Source organism: Bactrocera latifrons, unplaced genomic scaffold (assembly GCF_001853355.1).
Source record: "Bactrocera latifrons isolate USDA-ARS-PBARC rearing strain unplaced genomic scaffold, ASM185335v1 scaffold_52, whole genome shotgun sequence".
NCBI lineage: Eukaryota > Metazoa > Arthropoda > Insecta > Diptera > Tephritidae > Bactrocera > Bactrocera latifrons.
Window position 1 is genome coordinate 1237334 of NW_017537179.1, and position 15780 is coordinate 1253113.

At 35.9% G+C, this 15780-nt stretch overlaps 1 protein-coding gene across 1 annotated transcript in view; it reads right to left on the reverse strand.

The window, feature by feature from the left end:
* Positions 1 to 394: 394 nt before the first annotated feature.
* LOC108974006 (dopamine receptor 1) overlaps positions 395 to 15780 on the reverse strand; it is a 119117-nt gene continuing 103731 nt past the window's right edge. The window contains exons 5-6 of the mRNA XM_018941573.1: positions 11069 to 11314; positions 395 to 932 (exon numbers count right to left, since the gene is read on the reverse strand). Of these exons, the coding sequence (XP_018797118.1) occupies positions 395 to 932; positions 11069 to 11314 (784 nt within the window). The remainder of the gene's footprint in view (positions 933 to 11068; positions 11315 to 15780) is intronic.

Consider the following 15780-nt stretch of genomic DNA (forward strand, 5'->3'; position numbering starts at 1 on the left):
ATATACATACGTACATATGCGGTCCATTATGTTTACAAAAGTCTCATTAGCTCTATATTGCTCACCCTGTTTTATTCCTGTTATTATTAACGGTTAAATGGCCTGTAAGTCAGTCGGTCTGTCGGTCACTCACCTTCACAAACGCTATGGCCTAAAATTCACTTTCAACACGATTATCTCGCACGATTATGGCGCCACGCACATTTCACTGCATCCTCTTCGTAATTCAGCAATTTTAAACTAATTCCGTTTCCATTTCCGTCACAACCGGCAAAGCCTCCACGATGGTCGTGGTTGCCACCGTCACTGAATCTCACGGAATATATGTCGTCGTCAGTGATGCAGCATCCGCACTGGACATGCAGCAAACCAACGCCGAAGCGGTGCGTTTTGGTCAAATCGCAGACACTTGTTCCAGTTCGGCCGACGAGCGTGCTGAATTCATCATAACCACGTTTTTCGCCGCATAATCGGTTACGAAACGATCGCTGTTGCGCGGATGTATATTGCCAACCTCCTGTCGGCAACACCATGGATTTCGTGTGGTGAGTATGCGCTTGAAGGCGTCACGAAATTCCTTATTGAATATTGAGTAAATAATGGGATTGAAGGCCGAGTTGGAGTAGCCCAGCCACGAGAGTATTTTAAAGGTCTGTCCCCCAATGCAGGTCTTACAAAAGGCGGCGACAATATTGACACAAAAGAATGGCACCCAACAGATTAGGAAGACGCCCATGATGACACCGACCGTGACGGCGGCCTTATGATCAGAGACATGATAGGGCGAACTGTGGTGCAGATTGCGCACTTTGAACTTTTTCGGTTGGTTTTTGTTGCGTCGTATACTCTTATAGCGTTGCTTCTCGGCCACCTCGCCGGGTCTCGTCACCGCCTTGATGGACTTTACATGCTTCTGCGCGTAGCAGTAGAGTCTGAAAAAGGTAATAGAAAATCCATTTAATGAGTGATGGTTTTTCAAATTCTTTACAGAATATTCATGGAATAAAAACGTATATAAACATATATATTTAAGTGGCTAATATGTATCAAAAGTTTTCACGAATTTATTTCGCTCTGTAAAGAAGCGATGTTCAACGGAATGGCTCTATCTTCGGCAGTTGTGAATTACAAAGAATATAAGTAAATATATGCACATGCATATATGTGTGTGTTAATATGTGTTCATTGTTTTCCTACGATTTTAGTCATGTTTTTATATATACAAATGTATACCTTGCGTTAATGATAAAAGCAACAGATGAAAAGTAGTTTGGTAAACTGAATAAAAGAGCTTAGAATACTATGAACTCAATAAACTACCGGAACATTAGTAAAATCCATGAAATGATTCACAATGTGCCAATAATAGCAATCTATTCGAAAGTTTTAGTCAAACTGAAACAAACGAATATTCCATAAACAACAACTAATTGATGATTCCAAAGAGTGTGCGAAGTTGTCTGATCGTAATAAATACGAATTTCAGCGCCACCATCTCTCTCCGGAACCCAATTGACAATCATCCGAGCGGACCGTTGGATGAGCCAAAGTGTGAAATAGGTTAAGCTAAGTAAGGTTAAGAGGTCAAGCCTAGCTAAAATTCCTCTATAAGTGAAAGTAAGACAATCAACAAAGCGCTTGGGGTTAAGGTAACATGCAAGAGCAATTACTTGCTCTGTTGTGGACTAAACTCTACGTGGAATTGCTGATTGTTGCAGAAAAACCGCACCAGCTTCTATTACTTCATTTCTCTACAGGGTCGTAAGTATTTAGACTTGTGTGTTTTCACAGAGGCGCTGAGTTGGCTGCCGAACCAATAAGCTCTCAGCCGTGCACTTACAATGGCGTATTTGTTTTAGTGCGCAAATAGACGGGCGGCGTGCGAAGGAAATTGCAAATTCTTGCCACCGAAGAGTGGACGTGCCGGCGCATTCATTCAGGCAACAAGCACACCTTTTCCATGCCAATAGGCAATTTGGGCATATTTCACTGCGAAATCCGAATGTTGCCTTTTTCAATTTTTCCTATGCTTCTTGGGAATAATGGAAGATCAAACCGCTACACCGCCATGCCTCAATTCCGCGAAAAAATGGCGCATTTGTAAGTGGAAGAAAGTCGGAAAAGCTTTCATTGGAGAAGTACGTGCAAGTGTGCTTTGCTATTGCATACGAATCTGCAATTAAAGCATTCGCTTGTAGCACTACGGTGTAAGTTGTACCGTGAGGTGTGGCAAAATCCTCTTTGTCTTGTTAGTGCATGGCATTAGGCAATTCGCAAGGAACCCTAGAAGCAGGTGTGTGTGTTCAAACACTAAAGTCATAAGAGCTTCGCTGCCACTGCACATGCATTCGAAGAGCTCCATGCACACATACACAAGTGATTGCGAGAACGTTTTGAGAGAGTGAAAGTGAGGCAGAGGTCGTAATGACCAGAATGGTAGCACCGCTCCATCGCGTAATGGGTTTATGCTCATCGGCGAGTAAATTAGAAAATAAATAAATAATGACTCTTTCCCACTTCTTCTAGACTTTGTAATTTTGGCAGAGAAACGAAGTTAAATGGGTTTCAAGTGCAAATTGAAAAATACTGCAGACTATTGCAGGATAAGTGGAAAGTTGAAAATATTAAATAGAGAATGTTTAGAATTTACTCGAAAGAATTAAGAATATGAAATTTGCAATTATTTCAGAAAAGTTCAGTGAGCAAATTCGGCTTTACATAAACTCTTATATTGGCTTTAAAATTGTGTGCGTCTATCACTACTGAGTATTTTGAAGCATAGACACAATTTCAGACAGACGGAGAGTACTAGCAGTATTTCATAAAACTTAATAAGCTGCTAACTGCTGACTAACTGTTACGAGCCTGACAAAATATTTTATTGTTACTAATCGATACATATTTGGTTCTGAAGCTGCCTTAAGCATATTAAGAGTTTATTCCTTTGATAGGAATTAAATGTAGGTAGACTTTATGATGTCATCTCTGAACCACCCTGTTCTCTTGATGAAGTTCGGCAATTCAAAACATTTTATTTATGCGACTTCCGAGGTATTGTCAAGAAGCCCTCGACCGATAGTATTGTATTACTATTCTTATTATATCCTATCGTAAAGCTTTGTGTTTTCATAGAAGATGATGTATAGTCCCTCCTTTTTTAAATATTTCTTGCGGTATTTTTATTGAATTTTCAATTGTTCATAAAATTTTTTTTGATGACTCATGCCCAGCTCTTGACCGATGCTACGGCTGCTACTATGCCAGTCTTTTTCGACCAATTCAGCGATTTTATCGCAACTTTCGACCTTGCGGAGCGTGGCGCTTCTTCGACCACCTCTACACTAGAACGAAAACGTTGAAACCATCGTTGTGCGGTGGAAATGGAAACTGTATCGGGTCCATAAACTTCACAAATTTTATTGGCGGCTTGAGGTGCATTTTTGCCTTTATCGTAGTAGTACTGTAAAATATGTCGTATTTTCTCTTTATTTAACTCCATGTTTGCGACGCTATAACTTACGAACGACTTAAAAGAAACGACATGTTAGCGCGTGAAATGAGCTTTCCAAAATGGTATAGCATGACCCGATGCGACGAATAAAACTAGAACTACGCGCTCTCAGCGCCAACTAGCGAAAATACCGCAAGACTTTTTTTGACAACCTAATACTACATATAACGTTCATTATTTCATGTCTATCAATTGCCAGAGTAAACATTTACATTAAATTTATACAAAGTGTAGAGTGTAAGCTAAAAAGTAGACCTTGTTTATTTACCCTGCGCCTCAGTCGACCCCACCTTATCCCACTCTTTTCTGGAAGAGAAGACAATATTGTAGACGAATTTAAGTTAAATTCTATGGCAATATAAAAATCCATGATATAAAGTAGAAATCGCAACTTATTAAATATCTAACGCCATGCCACTTATTGCAGAAGGCTAATAGGGAGAATTCCATCCTATTTTATAAACGAAAAAAATTTGATTAATTTTTTTGCCTTCAATAGAAAGGTAATTTAAATTGATTAGAACTCTCAGAACTTTTTTTATAAATTTTCACACAAAGGGTGTCGCAAAAAAGTTCACTGGGAATTTGAAACAAAACTTTTTTCAGCTCATATTGAGAGGCCCACAGACGAAACGCTATTAAATTAAAAATATGCTTGTTTTTGCCACCGGCTCACCGGCTTGGCTTTTTGTAAAATTCAAGGTTGAGCCCTAACTGCTATTCAACTGATGAACATAAAAAGTTTCAAATGGCAGGTGGCAATAAAAAAATGCACAAAGGAATTTTTTCAAACTTTTGCCATAAAAAATTATGAAAAATGCACATTTGGTAACCACAGCAAACTGGCAACAAAGTTCCAAACCAACAAACTATTCACATGCAGCAGCAGCAAGCGCCTACAGTAAATAACGGTGAGGCCGTGCTGCAGAGCCAAAAAAATTGCGTGAATACAGCAATGTTTATTAAAGTCCCAGTCATATGAAATCAATTTTATGGACAAATGTTGCAAAATATTTGACGCGGCGATCAGTAGATTGGGAAATAAATGGAAAAACTGCAAATAAATACAGTTGGCCAACATATTTAGTGGAAAGGTGAATCGAAAACTATTCAAAGCTTCATAAAATGTGGCGAAACAAAAAAGTTACCTATATATTGTTTCAATAAATATGAAAATTTAAATATTTCTAGGCGAAAAGGTGTTAAAGCATGCAGAATATGTGGCAGTTGCAAGTGCAAACAAGAACTTTTCACGCTTGAATGCAGTGTTATATACTCATAGAGTTAAATAAAAGCAAACAGAATTTCGCTCAGAGTACGCAAGCGAAATAATAAAAAACCTTAATGGCGCACTAAAGCAAATGAGTGCATAAAAAGTGCGGAAGTTGGCGTCGGTCGACGAGAAAGAAATCACGGAGGAGGCATAGCGCGCCACACATAATAAAAAGGCAACAAATCTAATAAGAATACAAAAAAAAAAAAAAAAAAAAAAAAAAAAAAAAAAAAAAAAAAAAAAAAAAAAGCAGAAAAGGAGCAACCAAAAGTAGTTTTGTTTACTACTCATTTATTGCGAAGCACTACGATTGCTCTACGGACGGACGACCCTTGGTGAATATTGCATTCGCTCCCACATAAAATAAAAATATAGATGTGTGTCGTTATTGTTTATTTTATACGTAATGCGCGCGGAGCCTCAAGACAAAGCAGAAAGCACTAAAAAGGTTATACTACTATTTATTGCACGCTGCAACATGTGTTTCCCGTATAGTGTGTGTCGTAAATGGGCACACATGTCGTATGAGTAACGGGTGCCTTGCCATATGCTGAGAAATAGTGCCTGCGAACATATTGCGGCACTTGGGGTATTCAACTTAATTTAGGCGTACGCACACCTATTTGGGCATGTAGTAGATGATGTATAATAATCGGCATGTCATTACCAAAAGCAACAGTAATAACGAAGCGAGCAAGCACAAGAGTATAAATATATTCACAGCGCATTTAGGCTTAGCCTAAACTTTCGGTTATAAAAACGTATATACATATACATACATATTGGTATGCATTGTGTTGAAAGCTCCTTTCATGCCATGCCTTGGATTCTTAAAGAATTCTTAACAATGCTTAGACACTAGGACAAATTTGTAAGCAAATATATATTTCCTAGAGGTTAAAATAGTGAGTTAATTGTGTTTTTCGGGATTGCGGAATATTCTCAATATAATCTTGAGATTGTGTTATAGAAAAAGCGAATATTTTCTCAGTTCTCTCTTTGGAAATATTTTTATAGTTTTATACTCACTGCTTATGTTATGTTTTTTGAAAGCAGCTGTTCTACAAACACCTCTGCTGAAGGTCGAATTTGGAACAAGATCAAAATAAAAGATGTAATTTTAGTATGTGGTACTCAAAATGAAGGAAAACGCATAAAATTGAACGTTAGGCCTAGGAATGTACCTTTATTAAAGAGATAAAAATGATTTTTTGCAACTGATGGTCGCGATTGGATCGAATATATTCTGGCCAATAGGTTAAGGGGCTTCAAACATTTTTTGCAGCAATTGGTGCGGTGTGTCATAAATATAGTCCAGTGGTGTTAAATCGCACGATTTCATTTTTTGGTTGGCAATATAGTAAGTAGTGCAGTTATGTTGGAACCAAAGGCCGTCCACATCAACATTGCCTCTTGCTTTATGGACGGTTCCAAATTTTAAAGAAATATGAACCAATGATTCCCTCTGTCGAAAGAGCAAACCAAACAGTGACTTTTTCAGGATAACCATCGCTTCAAATGCGATAATTTCGCTTATTAAAATGGCTCATCTACCGAACGCTCTCGCTTGATGATCGAACGGCTTTAATTCCTGCACAGCTTAGATGATGTAAGACCGAAAATGAATTTTTTCCAGTGCATGGGTATAGCCCCAAATGTTGCCCGGGATGACGAGTGGAGTCATTCGGGTTTCCTGCGATACTCTCTCTGTATGCACTGTATGCGGTTTTTAAGAATATGCGTTATACACTAGAGTAAACATAGTGTCAAACCCATTCGTTGTTTGCTCAAATTACTGACTATGCTGGGCGACAATGTCGACCGAATATTGGTGTTATTATTTTGGTTTGGTGATAAATTGACACGAGTTACAAGCGTTGGAATACTCACTATTAAATGGCTAACCAAACTGAGTCAGCTGTCTAAAAGACTAAGCACAACATAAGTGTTGCCTCATTGGAAATTAAATTGCTAAAAAGCACCTTTTATTTGTTTAATACAGTCGGTAAGGTATCAAAAAAAAAATCGCAACATTTAATTATTTCCATTGAGTGACATTTTGAATAATAATCGAGTTCTGTTTCTCACGAAAAATATGTTCCCTTGACAAAAATAAAAGCATCCCCCTTCCATTTTCCTAGACAGTCGGTAAAATGTATTCCATGTGCCAAAATATTGAAACCAAAGCTCTGTAACTAACTGTTTCGGCTTTCTGTGCGTTGGTTTCGAACTTATAGCGACATTAGGTCATATCTCTCGTTTTCAGCGCTCAAATAGTTTCTTTGCTTGGCACAGAGCCGAGATAACTCATGCAGCCTATTTTTGGTATCGGCATTGTTTTTTTTATAAGAAAAATGAAATAGTTTTTCATTGTCACTCTAAATGTATTTTTTAAAACTAATACTTTCGTCAAAATTATGCTAATTCGCTGATCAATAACTGACAGCTAATATTTAGGTGTTTTTAGATGGTTAGTTTTATCAACATAAAAATTGACCAATCCTAGCCTATGTCTATGGACTTATCTGTGAATGTGGCATGTTTGTAGCACAGTTTTTACTGCGCCTTCTCGCATTTAATGCGGCAACAGTATGGCTCGCTTAATTCGTGAGCAGCAAGTGCTATTAACGGGGTATCTCGACAGGATAGACTTTATAGAATGCTACTTGCATTGCCGTGCCGATTGCCTGTGGAGACTCCACATTGCTCATAGCTTACCATATATAGAATACTTTCTAGTTTGCCATATCTCGTAAGCTATGAGCTGTCACTTCAACCGTTTGGCAGCGCTGTTTCATTTTTATGAAAATTTCGAAGAGGCAACATATCCCATTTGCACAAATGCCGACGGCATTTTCATTTCGGTAATATGAAGTTTAGTAGAGCGAGTATTAAGACGGTTGTGTTATATTATAAAAATAAAGTACATTTTCAAAACAACATTTTTCCAAAAAATTAATATTGTTAATTTACAGAAAAATTATGCAAATAGGGTTGGGAATTAGCGAAGTCTTAAATTCAATAAACTTATACAAGCATAAATCCAAATATCATTGCTCATCTTGAGTTTATTATTTTAAATGGTATATCAAATTTATGCCAAAATTATGAGTCCAAAAATATGAATTCTTATTTTTCCCACAAATATATTTGTAAAAAAAAGTAATACTGTTTTTTATTTTCCTCATTTAAACGGTTCAAGAGCTCGAAACATGCGCTACATCAGCTACCTACCCGAAGGCATTTCGCAAATGATAAAATAAATTTTTCAAGAGCTCAAATCATGCGCTACATCAGGTCGAACCTATCTACCCTACGCCTTTACGCAAATGATTATATCGTGATAGCAAATGCCCACATACGGATTTGGCAGTGGCAATAGCAATACGTTTGACAGTTAGTATTCTATAAATTCTATCCTGTCGAGATGCCCCGTAAGAGCCGCTGGATGTACGACACGGACAAACCACATGTGAACCTATATATACGATATAACCGCATGACCAGCAGATCGTCGCATTTATTTGCTGTTGCCGCACTTGTGTGCGGGTGTCTGAGAGTGCCTCGATAAAGCTGTTACAACAAATTACGTAATGAATATCCTTTTATCGTTATAATTTGTTCATTATTATTAGCCCAAGGGGTGTGAAATCTGGTTTTATTGCGTCTCACCCCAACTTTATGTCTCATTGAGCTTTTATGTGTGTGTGTGCTTACATGCGTAGTCAGGTATTAAATTTGTATTTAAAATTATTGCATATAATCACACTGTAAGACCTTCAATATCTGTGTACATATGTCTACATAAATAAGTCTGAATAAAATGATGGATGGATGTGTTGACGGCTATAAGCTAATTTAAGTATAAGCCTTTCAACAAATTCGAATTTATTTAACTAGGTAGGTGATGATTTTCTAAGCGAAGTTTCTTAAGAATTAAATTTAAATTAATTTTGCACCTCTTGTAGCTCAAAATGATGGATGACAGCTAAATATTAAATAAAAGAAGTGATTCATTTATGATGTTGCCAAAATCGCATACATTCATTTCTGGAGTACGGTTGATTTAAAGAGACATGGTAGTACTGGTAGAGCAGTGAGCCAAGTGTGTGTCTCAAGGCCATTTTCAAATTATAATTGCTAGTTAAATTCGAGTGACATTTATTCATGAGGATATTATTTAAATTAATGAACTTATGGATTTTTTAATACTATTAACCAGTAAAAATGACATTGACGTGACTTTGGTAGCTTGTAGCATTAAAAAGTTGGTCTACTGATAGGAGACAACTTTCTGTGTTTATATGAGCTTTTGCCCTTTAGTAAATATTGATAAGATCAATACACAACGAATGAAATAATAGCTAAATTTAAAATCACGTCTTAAGACAGGTTATAAAATTGTGTAAGTAATGACATATGCGATGAAATTGAGTCTAAAGTGTACGACCCTGAGGTTTATTGAACACCTTATGTCGTGCATTTCTCTATGACTAGATAGGGTAAGTATATTTGTAAATGACTAGTATACAGAATTGTAACCAACAATTCCTTTGGTAATATTTTATGCAAAAATGTTGGGAGGCTGAGTGTCTGACGACGTATCTAGGCCTTTAGGCATTGTCAAACGACCGAGAGTAAAATCACGACATTTTGTCCTCTGTAAACCACCCTGTGTTCCCGATGAAGTTTATAAATACGAAAAGGTTAATTTATGCAGTATTTGCTGGTTGAGTCAGTTAGGGATTGACTTCACCGAGAATCAGCTATATTTATAACGTATTCGTCGATTAAATATCTAAAAGTAGCCAGAGGCATATATATTTCTTCTTTAATGAAGTTGAGGGGTGGTGCCTGCTCTGGCTTGTCTATCTGCTTTACAGTTACCAGGAATCGAAACAGAGCGGTGTTCTGAAGCCCTTTGTAGGTTTATCATAAAAGAATATTATAAATCCACCAAGAGAGCAATGTATTATTTCACTATGTTGGGTGAAATCTTGACATATTTTAGTGTTTAGATCCTTCCGTATAGATACTTATCCCCATATACTTATACACATCATCCCTATCCCACTCTTCTTTGAAGGGAAGTTAGAAATGAAGAAAATGCAAAATAACTTTTAGCCCCAAAAACCGATGTTTAGCATCTATTTGATTTCTGGAAAGCCAATCAATTCAACATTAATCCATTCATTTTTTTTTCATTTTTACTTCTGTGCAAAAAAGTAACAGCCCGTATCAGTTCTCTATCGCTTTTAAATGTACTATATAGAAATAAATATGGGATGAAGCAACTGCCTTTAATATGCATTATTTAAATACTAAATGCATAATGTGAATGAAAATAATAGTAATTTAATTGCTGCAGAAAAATGCTGAAAATTATCTTAAAAGTTTTGTTATATGATGATTATAGATGATACGAATAATTCATTGACAACCCGTGTCACTTCACTGTGCAGCAATGCAGTAACATTTTTTATATAGTCCGACTTCAATATGAACTCGTGCAACTTACTTTCCGGAGGCCAGTTCTCGACAATGGTAGATAAAATCATTATTAGTATTAATTCATTAATTTATTATATTTTTAATTATGGTTATTGGAGATCCTTATAGCTGATGGAGATTATTTCTTATTTTATATATTTAACTGATTTATTTGGGAAATGTGAAGTTTCAAAGGTATTAACTCTTAGAACATAACTTTCTATATATACTAAAGGGCTCTGCTGACAAGTTACACACATTGAGTGTCCATTTTCTGTTAATACCAATCCCTTAATACCTTTTTGCGCCCTTTACTGAAGGTTACAGTATTTCAAACTATTTCGACATCAGATAGTGACATATTTGCTTCCGGGCATACTTACTGAGGTTTCTATAGCAACGCCTACATGCGCTAACCTAATACAGTCACACTAATCTCATAAAATAACATTGACAAATAACAACTGTAGTCTACTTTAGAGCAGCTTTGAGAGTTTCGTGTACTCAATCGTCTTTAGGAAATCAACGTACTCAACTTACTCATGGTGAGGTAATAATGGTCATCACACCCAAAAATTCCAGTGTTCAATTAACTCAAAGTTTTGTGATGGAAATAATTTTTGGAGAACGGTAAGAGAGGGAGCAGAGGCATACCGTAGAATAGAAACCAAATGAATGTCCTAAAGAGAATAAAAAAGCTCGCCAACAAGTTGTTCAAAAACTGTTAACCCCTTCATTCGGTTACCGCCAAAGTAAAAATAGAAAATAACATTTATTCGTATGTGTGTACTTACCTACAGTATATGCCAATCATGACCAGACATGGAAAGTAGAAACTGATACAACTGGATACTACCGCATAGGTTGGCGTCAGGTCCAGCGCGCACGTGGGATACCGCTTTCCATTGTCTTCTACAATTAACGGCTGCTCCGGTCGATGCAGACCCAACGAGATTGGCACAAACGAGACAAATCCGGCCAGCAGCCAAATGGCAGCGATTGTAATGACTGCGACACGTCGTGTCACCCAGCGACCATATCTGTAAAGGCACACGAAAGAGAGGAAAAGAGAGAATGAGTTAGCAGACAAACAGGGCAGCAGAGCATGCAATGCAGTAAGTGGGGACTTTTACTAAGTAGGTAATACCCGAGTATGCGTGTGTGTGAGTTCTGATTTTTTTGCGTTACTGAGCTCTGTGCACACATTTTGTGGCATCCGGCATACTGCTGAAAATTGTGTGTCCATGCGTAATTGTCATGACAGTGAAAGGTCCGACTGATGACGTTGCGGTCGCCGTGGTGTTTCTTGCTGCATTGCTGTTTTGTCTTTGTTAGCTGCGGGCTTGCGGATGACAATACTTTTTGCGCTGTAACCGCACGTTCTGATTGGAAAATAGCAATTTTCTAAGCCAACATGTGAATTTTTCATTCAGTCTGTTATTGAAACATTGTCTGATTACCTTTGCAATTGCAACTGACAGCCGTTGTCGGCGACTTCTAACCAAAAATCAATTACACTGAACTCACAAGTTTTACTAGTTTAAAAAAGAAACTTTGTCACTTTACTTACTATTAGGAATAGTTGTCAATGGAAAGCTTTAGAATATTTCGATTGGCAGAATTTGGAATGATATTATTAGTTTAGGTTAACTGACGTGTTTTTCTTCTTTTTGACAAAATTTTATAATATTAAATTTTTATTCTAATTTATTTAATTTTCCAACAGTGCATTTTCTTTCATAAGAAGGCACTACTGCACAAAACCTGACTTTAGAATAAAGAACGTAATACGGTGCAACGTTTTTAAAAAATAATGTTGAGCGATGTAAACGGATGTTTATATTAGCTTACATGAATCGAGATAGATGTGAAGGTATGTGTATGTAATGATCGGGATAGCAAAACGAGCTAAAATCTGGATAACTATCTATCTGTCCGTCTGTCTGTTCAAGCTGTAACTTGAGTAAAAATTGAGATATCGTAATGAAACCTGGTACACCTGATACAGCTGTAGTTTGAAAATGTTTAAAAAGTGGGCGCGACCTCTTCCTCTAATAGGTTTAATACATATACCTCGAAAAACATTTAATCTATTTAGCGTGGCATCTCCCACATTTAGGTGGAATCACCTACAAACGGAAAAAAATAAACGAAAAAAAAAATAAAAAAATAAAAAAATAATAAATAAATAAATAAATAATAAAACAAGGGGACACTTAGTTGTGGTGACTTTAAGTCGATGTAGTGTTAACAAATCAAACTTTATTATAGAAGTAAGTATTTATTTTAGTAAGTGCATTATTCAGCTATAATAAAACACTTTTAATTATAAAATAAAATTAGGAAAAAGTTCATAAATGGCTGAAGTTGATAACCTGCAATTTTGGCTTTGCGACTATGCGCAAAATTAGTCATAAAATAAATTTTAGCAAAACTACTGTCGCTGCTTTCCTACAGAAATAAGACTAAGTCGGAGTGAGGCGGACTAAGTGCCTGTCGACCTATCAAATAGTGGCTTTTAGATGGTAAAATGCATCTCTTGTGTTCAGCTGTGTAATTTCGTACTCCTGTAAATTTATTTAATTTATATTTAAAAACTGTAGTGAAAATTTTTGAATTAAGTGATCCGTAAAGATAAGTATCTCTGTGATATTTTGCTATTAAAGCATTTGAAATTTACTTCAATTGTGTGTTGGTAATTTTGCGAGTTTTTTACTTTTCGTGGGTCGCAGTGCATCTCACATTGCTTGCTGGCTACATTGGTTGTTTCCTTTGATAACTTATAATGCATTTATTTGTTATAAATATCTTTGTCTTTTCTCTTTCCAGTTTTTTTATTCCAATTTTTTTATATTTTTATTTAATATTGTTTTTTATTGTTGTTTTTGTTGAGTCGGAACGCTTTGTTTCTTGCTTGCGGTGTGACGGGCTTGCCCATCTGAAATGTGCTGGACTGACGGAACGAATATTGGATTCTATTATTGATAGTAAGGGCTTGCGATGAAACTGTTACAGAGCATGGTTATCGAAAACCTTCTCAGGATCCGCCTCCAAATAACTGTAAGTCAAGTAATTAAAATCTAATTGTAATACCGCGGAAAAAAGCAATAATTATGTCAAGACTTGCTGCGGATACCACGGTCGATGACATAAAGAGTTATATCTCGTCGAAATTAAAAATGGAGATATAGACATCCGAAAATTTAATTTCAAATATGACAGGAATATTTCATCTTTTAAGGTCGATGTATCCGCTGAAAACTTTCAATTTTTACTTGACAGTTGTCTGGCCATCTGGGGTCTTTGTGCGCGAATTTGAGCATAAACGTTTTAAGTCTCCTAAATTTGCCACTAAAAGGCCAAGAAAATCCGTTGATACAAAAAACTTATTAACAGTAATTCGCTGAGTTTTTATTATCAAAATTTTAGAGGCCTTAATACAAAATTTACTGATCTGTATTTAAATAGCGTCAATTATAATTTTAAAATCATTGCTTTCACAGAAACCTGGTTTAAGCACCACATTTTTGATAATGAAATATTCAATAGCGAATTTGAAATCTTTAGATATGACCGGCTGAGCAAAATAGGAGGTGGTGTCTTGTTCGCTGTTCATTCTTCAATTCCATCCGAAGAAGTCGACGTTCCGCACGCAGACTTCATAGAATTTAAGTGCATTCGCATTTGCGCTAATAGTGGCCATATCTATGTACTTAACTTTATCTTATATGCCGCCGCAATCGGACTTATCTGTATACACGCTGCATGCTTCTTTAATAAAAAATGTTTTCTCCATGGCTAGTGATACTGATTCCTTCATTGTTTTGGCCGATTTCAATTCACCGTGTGTATCATGGAAATCTATTGATGATTACATCATTCCGAGTACTAATCGCTCATATTTTAACGAGTTCTTAGATGAAATGTCGGATTTGAGTCTTAACCAAATTAATTTAATTTCAAACAAGTTTGATAAGTTCTTAGATCTGGTTTACGTTGATAACGCCTCAATATTTTTTGTTGTCAGAAATGATCCTTTGGTTCTACCAGAAGACTCGTATCATCCTGCTTTGGAAATTAATATCGAAATCATTACCAATTTAGTTCATAATATTTCACATGACTTTTGTTCTCGTTTCAACTTTGCGAAAGCTAATTTTAAGAAGTATAATTACGAACTTTCTAAAGTAACTTGGCCAGATTACAGTGGCTATATTGAATTTAGTGCTTCCTACTTTAATGAAATTATTTTAAACTTATTTGAAAAATATGTTCCGAAGTGTGTTGTTGCTCAAAAAAAGAGTTATAGTTTATGGTTATCGAAAGAATTATGTAAATAAAAAAATAGAAAATCTCGTGCTTTTAAACTTTTTAAGAAAACTGGTTTAGTTGCTGACTATTCAAAATATTCTAAATTGCGTCGACAATTTGCTGAACTTAACAAAATATGTTATAATAATAAAAGTAAAAAAAGGTATTATACGTAATCCAAAATTGTTCTATGGTTTCGTCAACTCCAAACGCGGGATTTCTAATTTTCCGTCCGCTATAAAATATAAGTCTAGTATGTCCAGTGACAATCACACCATTTCTAATATGTTCGCTGAATTCTTTAGGTCCAATTACTCTCCAAAATCTCCAAAAAATGTTCCGCATCAGCACAAGTTATGTCCGATTTCTGTAATTAATGCACCCTCCATTTCCGAAGCAGACGCCTTATATCAGTTAAATATATTAGAACAATCATTCAGTTTTGGCCCAGATATGATTCTCTCATGATTTCTTAAAAAATGTGCCAATATTTATACCATCCTTTAACGAAACTATTTAACTCATATCTTAAGCAAGGCATATTCCATCTATATGGAAAAATAATTTTTAATTCCGTTACATAAGAGTGGATTTAGGTCATCCATTGAAAATTATAGAGGAATAGGAAAGTTGTCAGCAACACTTAAACTTTTTGAAGCAATTATAACAGAAGACATAACATTCCGGATTTCTCCACTCCTTTCTTATTCCCAGCATGGTTTTCGTAAAGGGCAATTTACAGTAACTAATTTGCTCGAATTTGTATCACATGTATCAATGGGCTTTAGGGATAATAATCATACATAAACAGTTTTTACTAAAGCTTTTCATAAAGTAAACCATTCGATTCTTTTGAATTTTCTTCTTGGTTTTGTTCCAATATTTATAAAATGGGTTGTTTCTTATCTTAGTAATAGAATTCAACAAGTCTTATTTAACGATACCTTTTCTGACACAATCAATGTTGTCTCAATCGTTCCTCAAGGTAGGCATCTTGGCCCAATTCTGTTCTTGTTATTTATTAATGACATATCACCTGTTATTAAATATTTTATAGTTTTATTATATGCTGGTGATGTAAGTTTTTTCATTTGTCATTCACTTCACTTCAGTTGCAAGCACACTTAAACAACCTAGTTTCTTGGTGTGATAGAAATGACATGCCATTGAATCTTAAAAATGTAAAACGATGTGC